Source organism: Marmota marmota, unplaced genomic scaffold (genome assembly GCF_001458135.2).
Source record: "Marmota marmota marmota unplaced genomic scaffold, marMar, whole genome shotgun sequence".
Classification (NCBI taxonomy): Eukaryota; Metazoa; Chordata; class Mammalia; order Rodentia; family Sciuridae; genus Marmota; species Marmota marmota.
The window spans coordinates 9767215-9783202 of NW_026000242.1; the positions used below are offsets into that span (position 1 = coordinate 9767215).

Genomic DNA, 15988 nt, shown 5'->3' on the forward strand with positions numbered 1-15988 from the left:
CATGTGATTTTTATTGACCTGAGAAATATTCTGTGATTGCTCAATGGAAACAAAACAAAGGTGCCTAACATGGTCACTTCTCATCATGTTTGTTTGTTTTCTGTGTTGATATAAAGGAATTATAAAAAATAGCACTTGTGTTTCTATATATCAGCCACATAAATTCTTTATAGAAAATGAAATAAAAAGTCTAAAGATAATAAATGTATACCCACACACATACATGTTCACAGTATATGTTTATATGTGTGTGTGTGTATATATATATATATATATATATATATAGTTTATGTTTCCAAAAATAACAGACTAGTTTGAGACTTCCCTTTAAGAATAATTAGAAAAATGAGAAAATTATCTTTACTCCTGATAAAGGATCAGTGAGCTGCCAAGACAGTGCAGGCTTGAGAAAGTAAAAGGCAAAGAATAATTTAGAGACATGAGAGAAAAATGGAGTAACATATTCAAACTGTTGATGCTCCTCTCCCCTACCAACAAAGACACAAACAAAAACACATCACAATATAGATTTATACTCCGCAAAAGTATCCCTCAAATATAGCAATAAAAGGAAAATTTTTAACTTTCAAAATTTGTCAATAGAAGAGTTAGACATAGAATATTAAATTCCATTCTTCAAGCTGAAGAAAAATGCCTCCAAATGAGAGGTATGCAAGTAGAATGAAACAAAGGGCCATTAAGTGTATAAATCTAAATAAATAAGTATTAGAGAAAATATAGTAAGTATATTTGGGACAAACATTTCCCACATGACAGCATTAAACTAAGAAAAATAACAAGAGTTCAGAGCATAGAGTGGCTGTGGATTCAGCAGGAAGGAGAAAGCCACAGAGAGAAAGATCCCCCAGACCCAGGTATAATCCATCCTCAAATCCTTGACTGAACCCTGAGCTTCATATGCACAAGGGAGACTCCACAGACCCTAACACAGTATGTACTTTTTTCAACACTCACTAAATTGTGCGCTCAAAATGCGTACATTTGTATGCATGTAAACTCTGCCTCAGTGACATTTGTTTTGTTTCAACCAAAGCCATTTGTAAGCATAAGTTGAAAGCACCCATAGCCAGATAGTAATGATAGGAGGTCCACCAATTGAAGACATACTAACTAGGCAGAGTGTAAATAGTCTGTACCACTGTATGGAGGGAAAAGAAAAAGAAAAAGAAATGGCAGTGACAAACAAGATAGGTGTTTATTTCTCTCTCCTAGGACTATGCAGGCAGGTTCAGCCCATAGAGGTCATCCAGGAAGCCAGGTATTCTGAAAGCTCTGCCATCCTCTGCTTGGTTTCAATCTGAGGTTGGGGTACTCTCAGATGGGTCCATGGATAGAATTTAAGAGGTTTATGATCTCGAATGGGAAAAAAATTAAATCTTTATTGTCACTAGCCTCTACACGAAGTCTATCATTCTCAGTTGTGAATGGTAACACCAAATCACAGGAATTTTAGCAATACATGTAGCATATAACACAATTATTTAAAAAATCTTGAAATATCATCCATACATATCACACCTTTGGAATTTTTGTACATATAGGCCTATTGCTAAGTTTCATACTTTTATGTGTTAATAAAAAATTGTTATATGAACATATAACAAATGGAGTTATTTAAGATGTTGATTATTATATCTCAATGTAATTGGGTTTGTTATGACTCCATATGTTGCATGTTACATATTATAAAACGTTATTAGGAGAAGGTCAAAGGCTTCACAAGGTGACCAAGGGTGCCATGTTACAAAGAAATTTTAGGAACCCCCTGCTCCAGGATGTTGTCATTAGCTCATTGTCAATGTGAGGCTGGTGGCATGCCTAGTTTGCAGCAGGAAGGAAGAGGAAGAGCCTGGAGAAAATAAGTCATGTGTTGCCTCTGCAGAGACAACAATCCCAGGGCCATACCTGAATGCCATGGCACCTGGGAAATATTGTGTAACTGTGTTGCCACATGTCCAGCTACAAGTTTCTATCACCAGCAATGGAAGGGTCAACACTTTCCATATCGGCACGTTTACTTGATAGTGTCTGAGGATGACAGCAGATGAGCAAAGGAGGCAAATGAGGCAGAGAGTGTCAAGGATTCTAAATGGATACGCCACTCGCATACATAGTAGAGATAGAAAACGATTTAAGGAAGGGAAAATATTCTTTTTTCTTCTTTTAAACATTTTATTTGTGCATTATATACATAGTAGTAAGAATAGTTACATATTTGAACATGCACAAAATAGAAAAATATGATTTGGTCATTTGCATTCCCCAGAACCTCCCTTTTCCCTTCCTATACCATATTGATCTCCCTTCTATTTTCATGAGATTTCCCCCTTTTTGTCTCTAGCTTCCACATATGAGAGAAAACATGACCACTGACTTTTTTTATTACATTACTTTTTTTATTTGTTCTTTTAGATATACATGACAGTGAAGTGTATTTTGACATATCATACATACTTGGAGTATAACTTCCCATTCTTGTGGTTGTACATGACTGGAGTTACACTGGTCGTGTATTCATATATGAATACAGGAAAGTTATATCCAATTCATTCTACTGTCTTCCCTATTTCCATACCTGTGACCACTGAGTTTCTAAGTTGGACGTATTTTTCTTCTCAAGTTCCATCCATTTTCCTGAAAATGATAAAATTGATTTTTTTAGCTAAATAAAACTCCATTGTGTATACAACACATTCTTTATTCTTCATACAATCATGAATATGAAGACTGGGTCCATAATTTGGCTATTGTGAATTGTGCTGCTATAAACATGGGTGTGCATGTATATTTAGAGTATGCTGAATTTAATTCTTTAGGATTAATATGGATGGTGGTATAGCTGGGTCATGGTGGTTTACTTCCTAGTGTCTGGAGGACCTCCATACTGATTTCCATAGTGGTTGTACAAATATACAATCTCACCAACCGTGTAAAAGTATTGCTCTTTCCAAACATCCTCTCCAGCATATATTATTATTTGTATTTCTGATGGCTATCATTTAAACTGGAGTGAGAGAAAATTTCAGTGTAGTTTTGATTTGCATTTCCCTAATTGTTAAAGATGTAGAATATTTTTTCATAGGTTTGTTGCCATTTTTATTCCTTCTTTGGAGAAGCATTTTAGTTTATTGCTCATTTATTAAATGGTTATTTGATTTTTGGTGATTTTTTGAATCCTTCATATATTTTAAATATTTTTTTAAAAAATTTTTTTAGTTGTCAATGGACCTTTATTTAGTTAATTTATTTATATGTGGTGCTGAGAATTGAACCCAGTGCCTCACGAATGCTTAGATGAGCACTCTACCAGTGGGCCACAACCCAGCCCCTCTAAATATTAATCCTCTATCACAAAAGTAGCTCACAAAGATTCTCTACCACTGTATAAGTTCTTTCTTCATCATCTTATATTCTTCCTTTGTTGTGCAGAAACCTTAATTCAATTCCATCCCATCTATTAATTCTTAGTATTATTTTTTGAGCTTTAGGAACCCTATTGAGGTTCTTGCCTGTACCTACATGTTGAGGTGTTTACCATAAAATTTCTTCTAGCTGTTGTAAAGTTTCTGGTATAAATTATAAGTCTCAGATCCATTCACTTGTCTTTTTTGCTGGGTGAAGAGATATGTACCTAGACTTGTTATTCCACATATAGATAACCAGTTTTCCCAGTGCTGTATGTTACAAACATATATTTTGGGCACCTTTGGAAAGGATAAGCTGACTGTATCTGTGTGTCTTTTATCTCTATTTTCTATCCTGTTCCATTGATCTATCTGTCTGCTTTTATACCAGTACCATGCAGTTGTTGTTACTATGGTTCTACTATATCTGTATGTTGCTTTTGGTAATATGGACATTTTAACAATATTAATAATTCTTATCTGGGAATATGGGAGGTCTTTCCATCTTCTAGAATCTTCTTCAATTTCTTTCTTCAGTGTTCTATAATTTTGCTTGTAGAGGTCTTTCACCTGATTGGTTAGATTTATTCCTAGGGTTGGTTGGTTTGTTTGGAGGCTATTGTGAATGGAATTGTTTTCTTGATTTCTTTTTCACCAAATTCATTATTGGTATGTAGAAAAGCTATTAATTTTTGTCTGTTAATGTTTTTTATTCTGATACTTGCTGAATGTATTAAAAGTCTTTTGATAGAGCTCTTTGGAGCTTCTAAGATCACATTATCTGCAAAAGGAATTTGATTTTTTCCTGTCTTATTTGTATCTCTCCTATTTCATTCTTCTGCCTGATCCTGCCCCACCACCACCACTGGGGATTGATCCCAGAGATGCTTAACCCCTTAGCCACATCCTCAGCCATTTGGGGTGGGAGGTAGTATATTTAATTTAGAGACAGGATGTTGCTAAGTTGCTGACGCTGCCTTGAACTTGTTATCCTCCTTCCTCAGCTTCCTGAGCCACTGGTATTACAAGCATGTGCCACTGCATCCAACAAAAAATTCCAAGTATCATATTGAATAGGAGTAGTGAAAGTGGACAGCCTTTTGTTGTTCCTGATTTTAGAGGAAACACTTTGTTTCCCCAAATTTAATATGATGTTAGCTTTGTGTTTATTTTATATAGTGTTTATGATATAGAGGTCACTTCTTTCTATCCCTGTGTTTTTTAGTGTTTCTATGATAAATCACTACTAAATTTTATCACAGGTATTCCCTAAATTTATTGAGATGGCTGATTGTTGTCCTCAATTCTATTTGTGTGGTTAACTATAGTTAATTGATTTGTGTATGTTGAAGCATCCTGGCATACCTAGAATGAAACACACTTGATCATGTTATACAATCTTCTTAATATGTTAATATGATTTTCTAAAATTTTATTACGAATTTCTGCATCTATGTTCTTCAGGGATATGGTCCATAGTTTATTGTTGTTGTTTTTTTCCTTCATGTGTCCTTTCTGGTTTTGGTATCAGGGTGATACTGGCTTTCTAGAATGAATTTGGAAACATTCCACCCCTTTCTATTTCACGGAATAATTTGAGGAGCACTGGCACTAGCTCTTCTTTAAAGGTCTGGTAGAATTCAGCTGAGAATCTATCTGGTCCTGGGCTTTGCTTTGTTGCAGGCCTTTTATTACTGCTTCTGTCTCATTACCTGATATTGGTCTTTTTAGATTTTCTACATCTTCTCTTTTTGATTTGACAGGTCATATGTGGCTAGAAATGTATCCACTTCTAGATTTTACCATTTGTTGGAGTATAAGTTTTCAAAATAGTCCCTAGCAATCCTCTGGATTTCTATGGTGTCTGAAATCTTATCTCCTCCTTTTTTTTCAATAACAGGATTTCAGGCACCTTTATTTTGGCCTCTGAAATATGTTACTTCAAAGAAGTCAACTCCTCCCCATATCTGCACCATCCTCCAATAGCCAGCAGCCTGTCATTTCTACTGCTCTGAAGAGCCCTGAACACACCCTGCATGCAGCCTGCAGTGGGCCCAGAGCCCAGTTCAGGCAGCACACACTCAGGTTACCCTGCAGAACCTGCTGCTGGCCCCTCCCAAGAGCTGCTGCAGCTGGATGACAATCCTAGTGGCTTTATTACAGAATCTGTTTTCCCCATATAATCTATAAATAAGACAAAATGTTTCTTAATATTATATATTTGCCATACAAACAAGACTGGTGATATGGGAGACTTAAACCCTACTCTTTTCTGGGTTTGCCTTTATGAAGACCATGGTCACTGCATTTTTGAATGGCAAATGTTATTAACTCTGTCTTTTATAATCAGTAACAAAAATTATTACTCTGAAAGAATTTAGGTAAGAAATAGTTCAAAAACCTGAGCCTACTACCAGTCATTCATCATTTTCTAGCCTAGTGATTGGCACAGACTCAATATTCTCTCTTCTTTTTCAATCAGTAGCTCAAATAAAGGATAGAATAATTGAGTTTAAAATCCTGCCCACCCCCTTTGTGTGTGTATGTGGTAAACATTGTAGATGAACAACTAGAGGCCTACTGAAGTATTAGAATCTCATGCAAAATTCTAACAAACTAATGCCTCATTACATCAGGCTATTCGGGTATTTCCTGTATTTAAAAATGCTAACGCAGTACAGTGGCAGTGGTTACTTTTCACTGACTTTAGCATCTAATCTCATAGACTAGTCATAAGTTGTGGTAAAATGGAGTTTTGGCAACAAAGTAGTGACAGACACTTCTGAATAAACAACTTCTAGCCATTTGGAAAGTATTGCCAACACATTATTTAGTGTTAGCTCAACAGTCACTTTGTGCTGAAAATGAAAGAATCCAAACTCTACAAATGTTTTACTTCACCAAGTCCAACAATAATTGAAGGATTTACTACTTATCTAATAAAAAATTATACAGCCACTTTTATCAAACAGCAATTACTACAAAAGAATGGCAGGGAAAAAAGGACTTCACAAAAATACACTAAAAAGTTTGACAATTTTATGCAGGAACCACCAAAATTTTAGTGTTTAATAATTAAGAGCACAACTGATCAAGTTTCAAGATGTGAAGATACCATGTTCCAGAAACTGGGGAGAAAAATCACTCTAAAAACTTATTACATAATGTGTGATAATAATGCACTATAATATAAAACCTGTCTACACTTAGTAGTTATTTGCAAAAAGCCATTCAGTCTTCTTTTGGCTTGGAAAAATGGTGTTCCAGATTTCAGGGTAATTAGCAACCTTCAACTCTTTTGTGTGGCAGGTATCTTGTTTTCTCCTTCCAGTTCTTCCACCCGAGCCTGTGTCATGAGGTCTGCGATGTTTTTCTCCAGATCATCAATGTGACTACTCATATCATCAATTCTTCCAATGATCTGGTCAGACATGGTCTGAAATTTATTTTGCATCTGCTGAAGGAGTGTCTGCACCACCGAGGTGAGGTTGAGGTCCTGTACGGTCTTGGGGTCAGTCTTGTCCATCTCTCCGGTTCGCCGCTTGGTGGCAAGGTCTCAGACTGTCACCCACACTCCTTATTTCCTCTTTTGTCTCTAATTTTATTAATTTGGGTTACTCTCTTTATTTTGTTTTTTTGGTTTTTGTTTTGTTTTTGTTTGTTTGTTTGTTTTGGCTAGGGGCTTATCAATCTTGTTTATCTTTTAAAAGAATCAACTATTCATTTCCATGATTTCTCCTTTTTTTTTAATTCTCCATTTCATTAATTTCAGCTCTGAAATTAATTATTTATCTTCTTCTATTTTTGTAAATGATGCCTTCTTGATTTCTTAGGGCATGGAAATGCATCAATGGGATGTTTACTTGGTATCTTTATGATTTTCTTGTAGCTGCACATAACTATAAATTTTTCTCTTAGATAAACACACATTAATAGAGTTATATTAGACAAAAGTGTCAATAACATACATTGGAGAAAAGATAGCTTCTTCAACAAATGGTACTGGGAAAATCCATATGTAGCAATATGAAATTAAGTCCCTATCTCTCACCCTGCACAAAACTCAACTCAAAGTGGATCAAGTACCTAGGAATTAGCCCACAGAACCTGCACATACAAAAAGAAAATATAGGCCTAACTCTCCATCATTTCAGCTTAGGAACTGAATTCCTCAACAAGAGTACTAAAGTATAAGAAGTAAAATCAAGAATCAATAAACGGAATGGAATCAAACTAAGAAGCTTCTTCACAGCAAAGTAAAAAATCAAGAATGTGAACAGAGAGCCTACAGAATGGGAGAAAATATTTGCCACCTGCACCTCAGAGAATTAATCTCCATGATACATAAAGAACTCACAAAACGTAACACCAAAAAATAAATAAATAACCCAATCAATAAATGTGCAAAAAACTGAACAGACACTTCACAAAAGAAATATGATCAGTCAACAAAATAAATGGAAAACTATTCAACATCTCTAGCAATTAGAGAAATGCAAATTAAAACTACACTAAGATTTCATCCCATTCCAAAGGCGAAATGTTCTCTCTGATATGTAGAAGTTAACCCACAATAAGAAGGGGGGGTCATACAACTTCACTGGATTAGACAAAGGGAAATGAGAGAAGGGAGGGGGGATGTAAACAGGAAAGACAGTAGTATAAATCAACATTATTTTCTTATATTCATATATGAATACATGAACAGTGTAATTCCACATTGTGTAAGAATGTAAAATCATAAGAATGTAAAATCATACTCCATGTATGTATAATATGTCAAAAACACTCTACTGTTATGAATATGTAAAAAGGAAAATAGTAGAAAAAACTTTCTCTTAGAACCACCTTCACAGTTATCAAGGGATTCTGATCCATTGTATCTTTCTTCTCATTTAATTTTAAGTATTTTTACATTTTTCCCTTATTTCTTTTTTCACTAATTCATCATTCAAAAGTATATTGTTCAAAATATATGAAAAAAATGTTCAACGTCTCCAGCAAATTAGAGAAATACAAATTAAAACTAAACTGAGATTTCTTCCCACTCCAGTCAAAATGGCAACAATCAAGAACACAAGTAACAATAAATGTTGGTCAGGATGTGGGGAAAAAAGCATGCTCCTGTACTTGGTGGATGAACTGCAAATTGTTGCAACTACTCTAGAAAGCAGTATGAAGATTGCTCTAAACACCTGGAATGGAATCACCATTTGACCCAGTAATCCCTTCTTTAGTATATTCAAAGGACTTAAAATCAGCATAGTTCAGTGACACAGCCACATCTATGATTATAGCAGCTCACTTCACAATAGCTAAGCTATGAAAAAAACCTGCCCTTCAACAGATGAATGGATAAAGGAAATGTAGTATATATACACAATGGAATATTACTCAGCCATTAAAAAAGAATGATTTTATGATGTTGTGTATATATACTACATTTTATACACCAAGTATAAATAAGAAGAATTTTTTTTAAAAAAATTGTTAAAGTGTATTGTCCAATCTGCATGTGTTTATATAGTTTCTGTAGCTTCTCTTAGTACTAATTTTTAGTTCATTCAATTATGATCCATAAAATGCAATGAATCATATCAGTTTCTTATATATGCAAAGACTTTTTTTGTGGCCTAAATTATGATCTATTTTGGAGAAGTTTTCATGAGCAGCTGAGAAAAAAAGTGAGTTTAGGTGTCATTGGATGAAATATCCTATAGCTGTCCATTTGGTCCATTTGATTTATAATATATTTTAGGTCTGAAGAGTCTTTACTGAGTTTATATCTATTGGAGAAAGAGTGTTATTATTCCATTGGGATCTATCTGCATATTTGAGTGCTTTCTCTCTATTGAAAAGATTTTCAATTGAATTTTTTATTTGATTTATGTATCTTTCATTTCCAAGATTTCTGTTTAGTTCTTTTTCAGTATCTTTATCACAGTATTGAATTTCTCATTTATGTCTATCCTGACTTCCTAGATCAGCTATCAGCTGGAGTGGCCTGGAGCAAAAACTGTTTCAAATAATTCTCAGCTTCCCTTTTCACCAGTAAAAGGGAAATACTATCAATTGAAGTTTTATCTAGATAAACTATATTCATGCACTCCCAGGGTGGGGCTGATAAACTGTTCTAAGTGGGAAGTTCCAGCAGCTCAGGTTTATCTCTGATTAGAACTGTGGGAATTTTGTCAGATGGTATCTGCACTGGAGAGATTAGATCAATACAATGCTAGAGACAGAGAGATGCTGATCTCAGGCATCTCCACAGAATTCTACTCCCAGGTCAGGATGACCAACCCTCCACAAGTCTCACACTCTTCCCCACCAAATCCATGGTAAAGTGGTCACAGAAACGGAAGTTAGATTTTATGCTTTAAGATATTTTTGGGTCTAAGATGTAAAGGTTTCCCTCTTTGTTTCTTACTAAATCCCCAGTGGTAACAAAAGTCACCTGTCCAGCTTACCTGACAAATTAACAGAACCAACTTTCTTTAAAGGTATTTATAGATTATGTTTTGTAACATAAACATTTTCTTGTGGTCTTATCAGCTATCCCAAGTCTCCCCCCAACAACAGGCTGATGAATTAAACTTTTTGCTTCTTCTTTTAATGGAGGTCTGTGAAACTGTGGTAAATGCTACAACTGAGAAACTGTAGAGCAATGAGAGATTATAAAATGGACATCTGCCTCCCATTTCAGGGTCTTAGAAGGAGGAAGCAAAAAAACTAAGTAAAACTTGAATAAGGAACAACCAACAGGTGGGCAAAGGGTTGGTGCTGTGGGTTGGTGGTAAGAGAGAGAAAGTGGTTCAGCAAAGAGGAACAAAGTCTCAAGGGCTAATTGCAGGTGAAAAATAAAACAATGTGTACAGAGGGACTCGCTTTTTGTATGATTCTGTCTTGTGTTGTCTTTCCTAGGACTCTCATCATGTCCTCAAATGCAGTGCTTCAGAAAATGCTGCTGGTGTTGATATCTCTTTTAGTCATCGCCTGGATAACTTCTATAATTTCTCAAAACTCCACAAAGGTATGAACAATTTTCTCTTTGGTTTGAAACCTCCACCTGTGACCTCCATCAACTCAGAACCTGTAAATCAGTCCTTCCCCTTCCCTCCCACTCCAACTCTGCTCTCTTCTCTCCTTCTCTACCCCATTTCAGAGGGACATTGTCACCATTTTCTTATTTCTTACTCATCCTCAATCCAATCTAATTGGATTCTACCTTCTACATGCCATAAATGTCCCTTGAGAAGGTCACAACCTTCCATGTCACTGAGTACTTGTACCAATTGAGTGTATAAGTTTCTTGAATATATAGTTCCAGTTTGCTATTTTTTTAATTTTGTCTATGATTTACTTTTTGTGCAAAAGTTATATTTTAGTAATACAGTTTCCCTTGTTGTTTCTGGTAAATTTATTCAGAAGATTTTCCACTACAAGCTTATATAGGGAGTCTACCCATGCTTTCTTATATTTTTGTTTTGTATAATTTTATTGTTTGTTTTTATACATCTGATTCACTTGATATTTGCTGTGAAACTGTATGTGATATTTGCCTAGTTTTGCTTTTCCTTATGGCTATCAAGTTATTCTATTCCTCTTAGTAAAATTCCATCTACATCCCACTGATTTTGAGTGCAGCCTTTATATCATACTAAATTTCTATGATAAGATCTATTTTCATTCTCTATTCTCTTCCACTGCCTTTTTATCCATATCCCAATTCTACTCTATATACTTAAGAGAAATTTTAGAAGAAAACTTTAATATCTAATAGGGCTAACACACCACCCTTGATATCTTTTTTCCCATATTTTTCTGGTTATTCTTTCTTATTTATCCTTTCAAGTAAATATTCTAATTGACCTGCCTGGTCCAGAAAATATTCAGGGTATTTCTATTTCATTGAATATATAAATTAACTTTACAAGAAACAATAGCTTCAGTCTAACAAAGTAGTTCCCCTTCCAGTTGTTCAATTTGGTTTCTTGAGTTTTCTTCATGTAAATATTGGACACATGTAAAAATGTATAACTGAATATCTTGCTGTCATTTGGCAACCATATACCAGATCGTCTGTTCCATTTGACCCTCTCTCTGGTTTTGTCTGCACATGTGAAAGCTACAATTTTTATACATTAAATGTATTACCTGCCTTTTTGCTCAGTCCTTCTATTGTCTATAGCCATTCTTCCATTTCTACTTTGGGGTTTTCCATAAAAATATCCCATGCATCTGAAAAGAAAGACTATTTTACCTCGTCCTTTCCAATTCCAACAACTTATTTGCTTTCCCTTGTCCAGTCACATTAGCAAATACCTCCAGTCCAACATTAAACTGTAATAGAACATGGGAAGTTTATTTGTCTCATGTCTGATTTGGTGGCAAAGCCTCTACTGTTACACTTTAAGTAAATTATTAGTTTTTGCACTAGAGAATAGCTTATGGGTGGAATATGTAAATTTCTTTTTGTTGAGTGTTTTATAACAAATTTGTGCTAAGTGATTTACTCCCGTTACTATTATAAAGCAATTAATAAATTAATACTACTTTTCACCTCGCTCTCTACTGTCCAACCATCTTTATGGTAGTATTGCATCTATTTTCTCAGAGTACACAACCATTGTGTATGTATTTCATTCCTTGTAAGCATCAATTAGAATTATTCCTGTAAGCTAATAGATATTTAGTTCTTACCACAAATATTTATATTAAACTTTCCAGTCATTCTCATTGTTTAAAGTTCAGTCTGATTTTTTTTGCATTTTCCATGAGATTAATTTTATTTAAAGAAAGATGCATGTTGTAACACCTAGAGCAACTATTTAAAAAATTAAGATATACAACTAGTAAGTCAAAGAGGTAAAATGGAGTATTAACCAACAATTCAAAAACAGGGAAGGAATGGAGAAGCAGAGAAGCAAAATGGGAATGGGATAAACAGGGACAAGTGACAATTACAACAGAATTAGACCCAAACTCATTGACATTTGTATTTAAAGAGTTTAAAACACTCCAATTAAAAGGTCTAAATTTTAAGAATGGACACAAAATAAGACCCAGTTACAGATTCTTAGCAAGAAAATTGTTATATATAAAGACAAGATAGGTTCATAATAAGAGGAATTAAAATATATATCATAAAAACCTGAAGGGTGGAAAATATGGTGTGGCTATACTAGTCACCAGAATGTACTTTTAATTTTTTACCCATATATTTATACTATTTACTGTTATTCTTTTCTTCCTCAATTTCCATGTTTTTCATCTGGGATATTTTGCCTTCCCCCAGAAGAATTCTCTTTAGCATATGTTTTTAGTGCAGTTCTTACTGGAGACAGGTTTTTCTGTGTTTATATGAAAACATCCTTCTTTTCTTTTCTTTTTTAATTTGTTCTAAGGGCAAAGGGGAGAATAGAGGGGGCATGGGGGTGGGAAATATAGTGGAATGAGACAGACATCATTACCCTAGGTGCATGTATGATTGCACAAATGGTGTGACCTTACTTCATATACAACCAGAGAGGTGAAAAATTGTGCCCCATTTGTGTACAGTGAGTCAAAAAGCATTTTGCTGTCATGTATAGTTGATTAAAGTTCAGTCTTATTTAAAAGGTTCTTTAGAAGGATTCAGAATAAATAATCTCCTATTACTACCATGTTCAAAAAAATTAGTGATTTTTATCAGAGGTCATTTGTCTCCTTTTAAAATTCCTGCCTCATATTCCTTTCTTTGCATTCCTTAAATATTTTACTTCAGTGAATTTTAGCTAAAAATATTAATGTTAATATGTAAAAAAAAATAGATTTAAGAAAAAACACAAATAATAATAAAATGTTATGCTACACAAGGAAAAATTTACCAAAAAAAATCACCATACATTAGGATGAACCTAGCTAAATACCCACATTCAAAAATGAAAACATTAGAGTTACATGCTAAATTTGATATGTCACAGCCATAGTAAATAATTTATTATGCCTATTTCAGAAACTTATAAATCAAACACTCTAAAATTAGTAAATATCTAGAACATCAGAACAAAATAAAGAAACATAAACTTGATCTAGCAAAAAACATTAGAAAGGAAGTAGTATAAATAGTAAACTAAAAGATATATTTTTAATTTAGATATTGTTTTGTTCTGTTGTAAAATTCATTTCTTTTAAAATGGTTCTTCCATCTTGCTGATATTTCTTATCTTTCCCTTCATTACCTCATTTAGCATGGTTATAATACCTGTTCCAACCCCCTTGTCTGATCATTCTAACATCTTTTTTCAGTGTTTGTTTCCATCAATCGTCTCATCCTTTGAGAAATATTATATGTTTCCAGTTTCCTTCTATGCTGAGTAATTTTTAATTGTATACTAGAATTGTAACTGTTATGTTGTAGGGACTCTGGATCCTGTTTTACTCCTCAGGATTGTACTGGCATTTTTTAAGTGGCCAATGATTAACTTGATTCAACTTCAACTGCAAACTATCTCATCTGTGATTAAAAGTAATTAAAATCTTCACTGAGTTAATGAGTTATTTATATGATCCAAGTTGACATTAGAGTTTTTTATGGTATACCATGTAAAGATGAAGAAAATTTTTGTGGAATCTTGGTTTAAATTTCACTGGAGTTTGGACATTTAGCATATGTCCATTAGTCTTTGGCTGTGGATCTCTCCTGAGTTGCAGGGGCACAGGAGCCAATTCCTTAGTTGCTATGAAACTCCCACCAGCAGCTTCTGGTTTGTCAGCTCAGGATACTTACAGTATTATAAGTTGTCTGTGTCTATTGTGTGCAGTAGTTCAGAATGCAGGCTCTAAAGAGCCCCTGTGTTTGCTGTGGGGATCACCTTGTACCTGATCCCCTTTCCTGGATCTTTTCACAGTAGTGAAGATCCTGATAGTTCACTGTGAGTGCAGGAACTCTGGTTGTGGATTTTCCACAGGTAATCTGTGGTGTAGAATTATTCTGGCTGACACCACTCTCTGAGGTGTTCTAGTGAAGGGTCTCTAGTGGTTCCCCTGGTCTCCAGTTTCCACTACCACAGGCTATGAATGGTGGGTGTTAATTCTGATATCCTCTGGATTCCAGAGCGGTCTATGGTGATATCTCCTTTTCACCTCTAATTTTATTGATTTGGGTCTTTTCTGCCATTCTTTTCCCTACTTAGGCTAAGGGTTTATCAACCTTATTTATCTCTTCAAAGAATTAGCTCTTAGTTGCATTGATCCTGGGTATTTTTTTAATTTTCAATTTCATTAATTTCAGCTTTCATCTTAATTATTTTCTGTCTTCTACTGAGTTTGGAGTTAGTTCTTCTTCTAAGGCCTTGAGGTGGTGCTTCAGCTTATTTATTTTATTTTTCAATGTAGGCACTACGGTAAAAATTTTCATCTTAGAAATGCTTTTGTACTGTCTCAGACATTTTGATATGTTTTATCTCTTGTCTCATTCATTTCTAAAAATTTCTTGACTTCTTCTCTTGTCTCTTCTTTGATCCATTCTTCATTTAAAAGCATATAACCAGGCTATCCCACTTCTCACTATATTAAAGATCTAAAGTCAGCATACTATAAGAAGGAAGCCACATTAGTATTTTAGTACCATTCACAATAGCCAGACTATGGAACCAACTCAGGTGCCCTTCTATGGATGAATGGTTAAAGCAAATGTGGTATATATACACAATAGAGTAATATTCAACCATAAAAAAGAATGAAATCCTGTTATGCTGGTAAATGAATAAACTGGAGACCAGGGGAACCACTAGAGACCCTTCACTAGAACACTAAGTGAAACAACTCAGACCCAGAAAGTCAAAGGTGGAATGTTTCCTCTGATATGCAGAAGCTACTCTAAAAGGGGGCAGGGGTGCATACGAGAGAGACAGAAAATAAATCATGGGGAGGATTCTGTCAAAATAAAAGGTCAGGGGAGAAGTAGGGGATTGGGAGAGTGGGTAAAGAAATGGGATAAGTAAAAAACAGAGGAATAAAACTAAACTAACTTTCCAATGTACATATATGAATATACTACAGTGAAACTCATCATTATGTATATCCACAAGACACTAATATTAACAAGGAGGAGGAGTGGGGAGGGCAAGGGTAAGTACTGGTTACTAATTTGGAGCAAATTATATCCCATGCATTAATGTCAAAATGAATCCTTTTATGTAAAAATTATGTACCAATAAAAAAATCAGGAAAAAAGAGTATTGTTCAATATCCATGTGCTTATATTGTTTGTTACTTTTCTTCCTTTTGATTTCTATCTAGTTTCATTCCATTATGATCTGATAGGATGCAGAGGGGTAATATCGATTTTTTTTATATTTGCTAAGATTTACTTTGTGACCTAGAATACAGTCTATTTTGGAAATAGTTCTATGAATTTCTGAAAAGTTAAATTTAGCTGTTTTGGGGTAAAGTATTCTGTAGATGTCTTTTAGATCCACTTGATTTATAGTATCATTTAGGTTGGAAACATCTTTATTGATTTTATGTTGTGATGACCTATTGGTGATAATGATGTGTTAAAATCACCTAATATTATTGTG

The 15988-nt window shown here is 34.4% G+C and overlaps 2 protein-coding genes across 2 annotated transcripts in view; one reads left to right on the plus strand and one right to left on the minus strand.

The window, feature by feature from the left end:
• Positions 1–6652: 6652 nt before the first annotated feature.
• On the minus strand, positions 6653–6951 carry LOC107145986 (heat shock factor-binding protein 1-like). The gene has a single exon (XM_048795726.1). It carries the CDS (start codon positions 6949–6951, stop codon positions 6715–6717), a length of 237 nt encoding a protein of 78 aa, XP_048651683.1. The 3' UTR covers positions 6653–6714.
• A 3362-nt stretch (positions 6952–10313) lies between these two features.
• The window catches only part of LOC107145840 (NXPE family member 1-like), a 28171-nt gene continuing 22496 nt past the window's right edge, over positions 10314–15988 (plus strand). Inside the window, exon 1 of the mRNA XM_015489853.2 lies at positions 10314–10455. Within this exon, the coding sequence (XP_015345339.2) occupies positions 10318–10455 (138 nt within the window). The 5' untranslated portion in view covers positions 10314–10317. The remainder of the gene's footprint in view (positions 10456–15988) is intronic.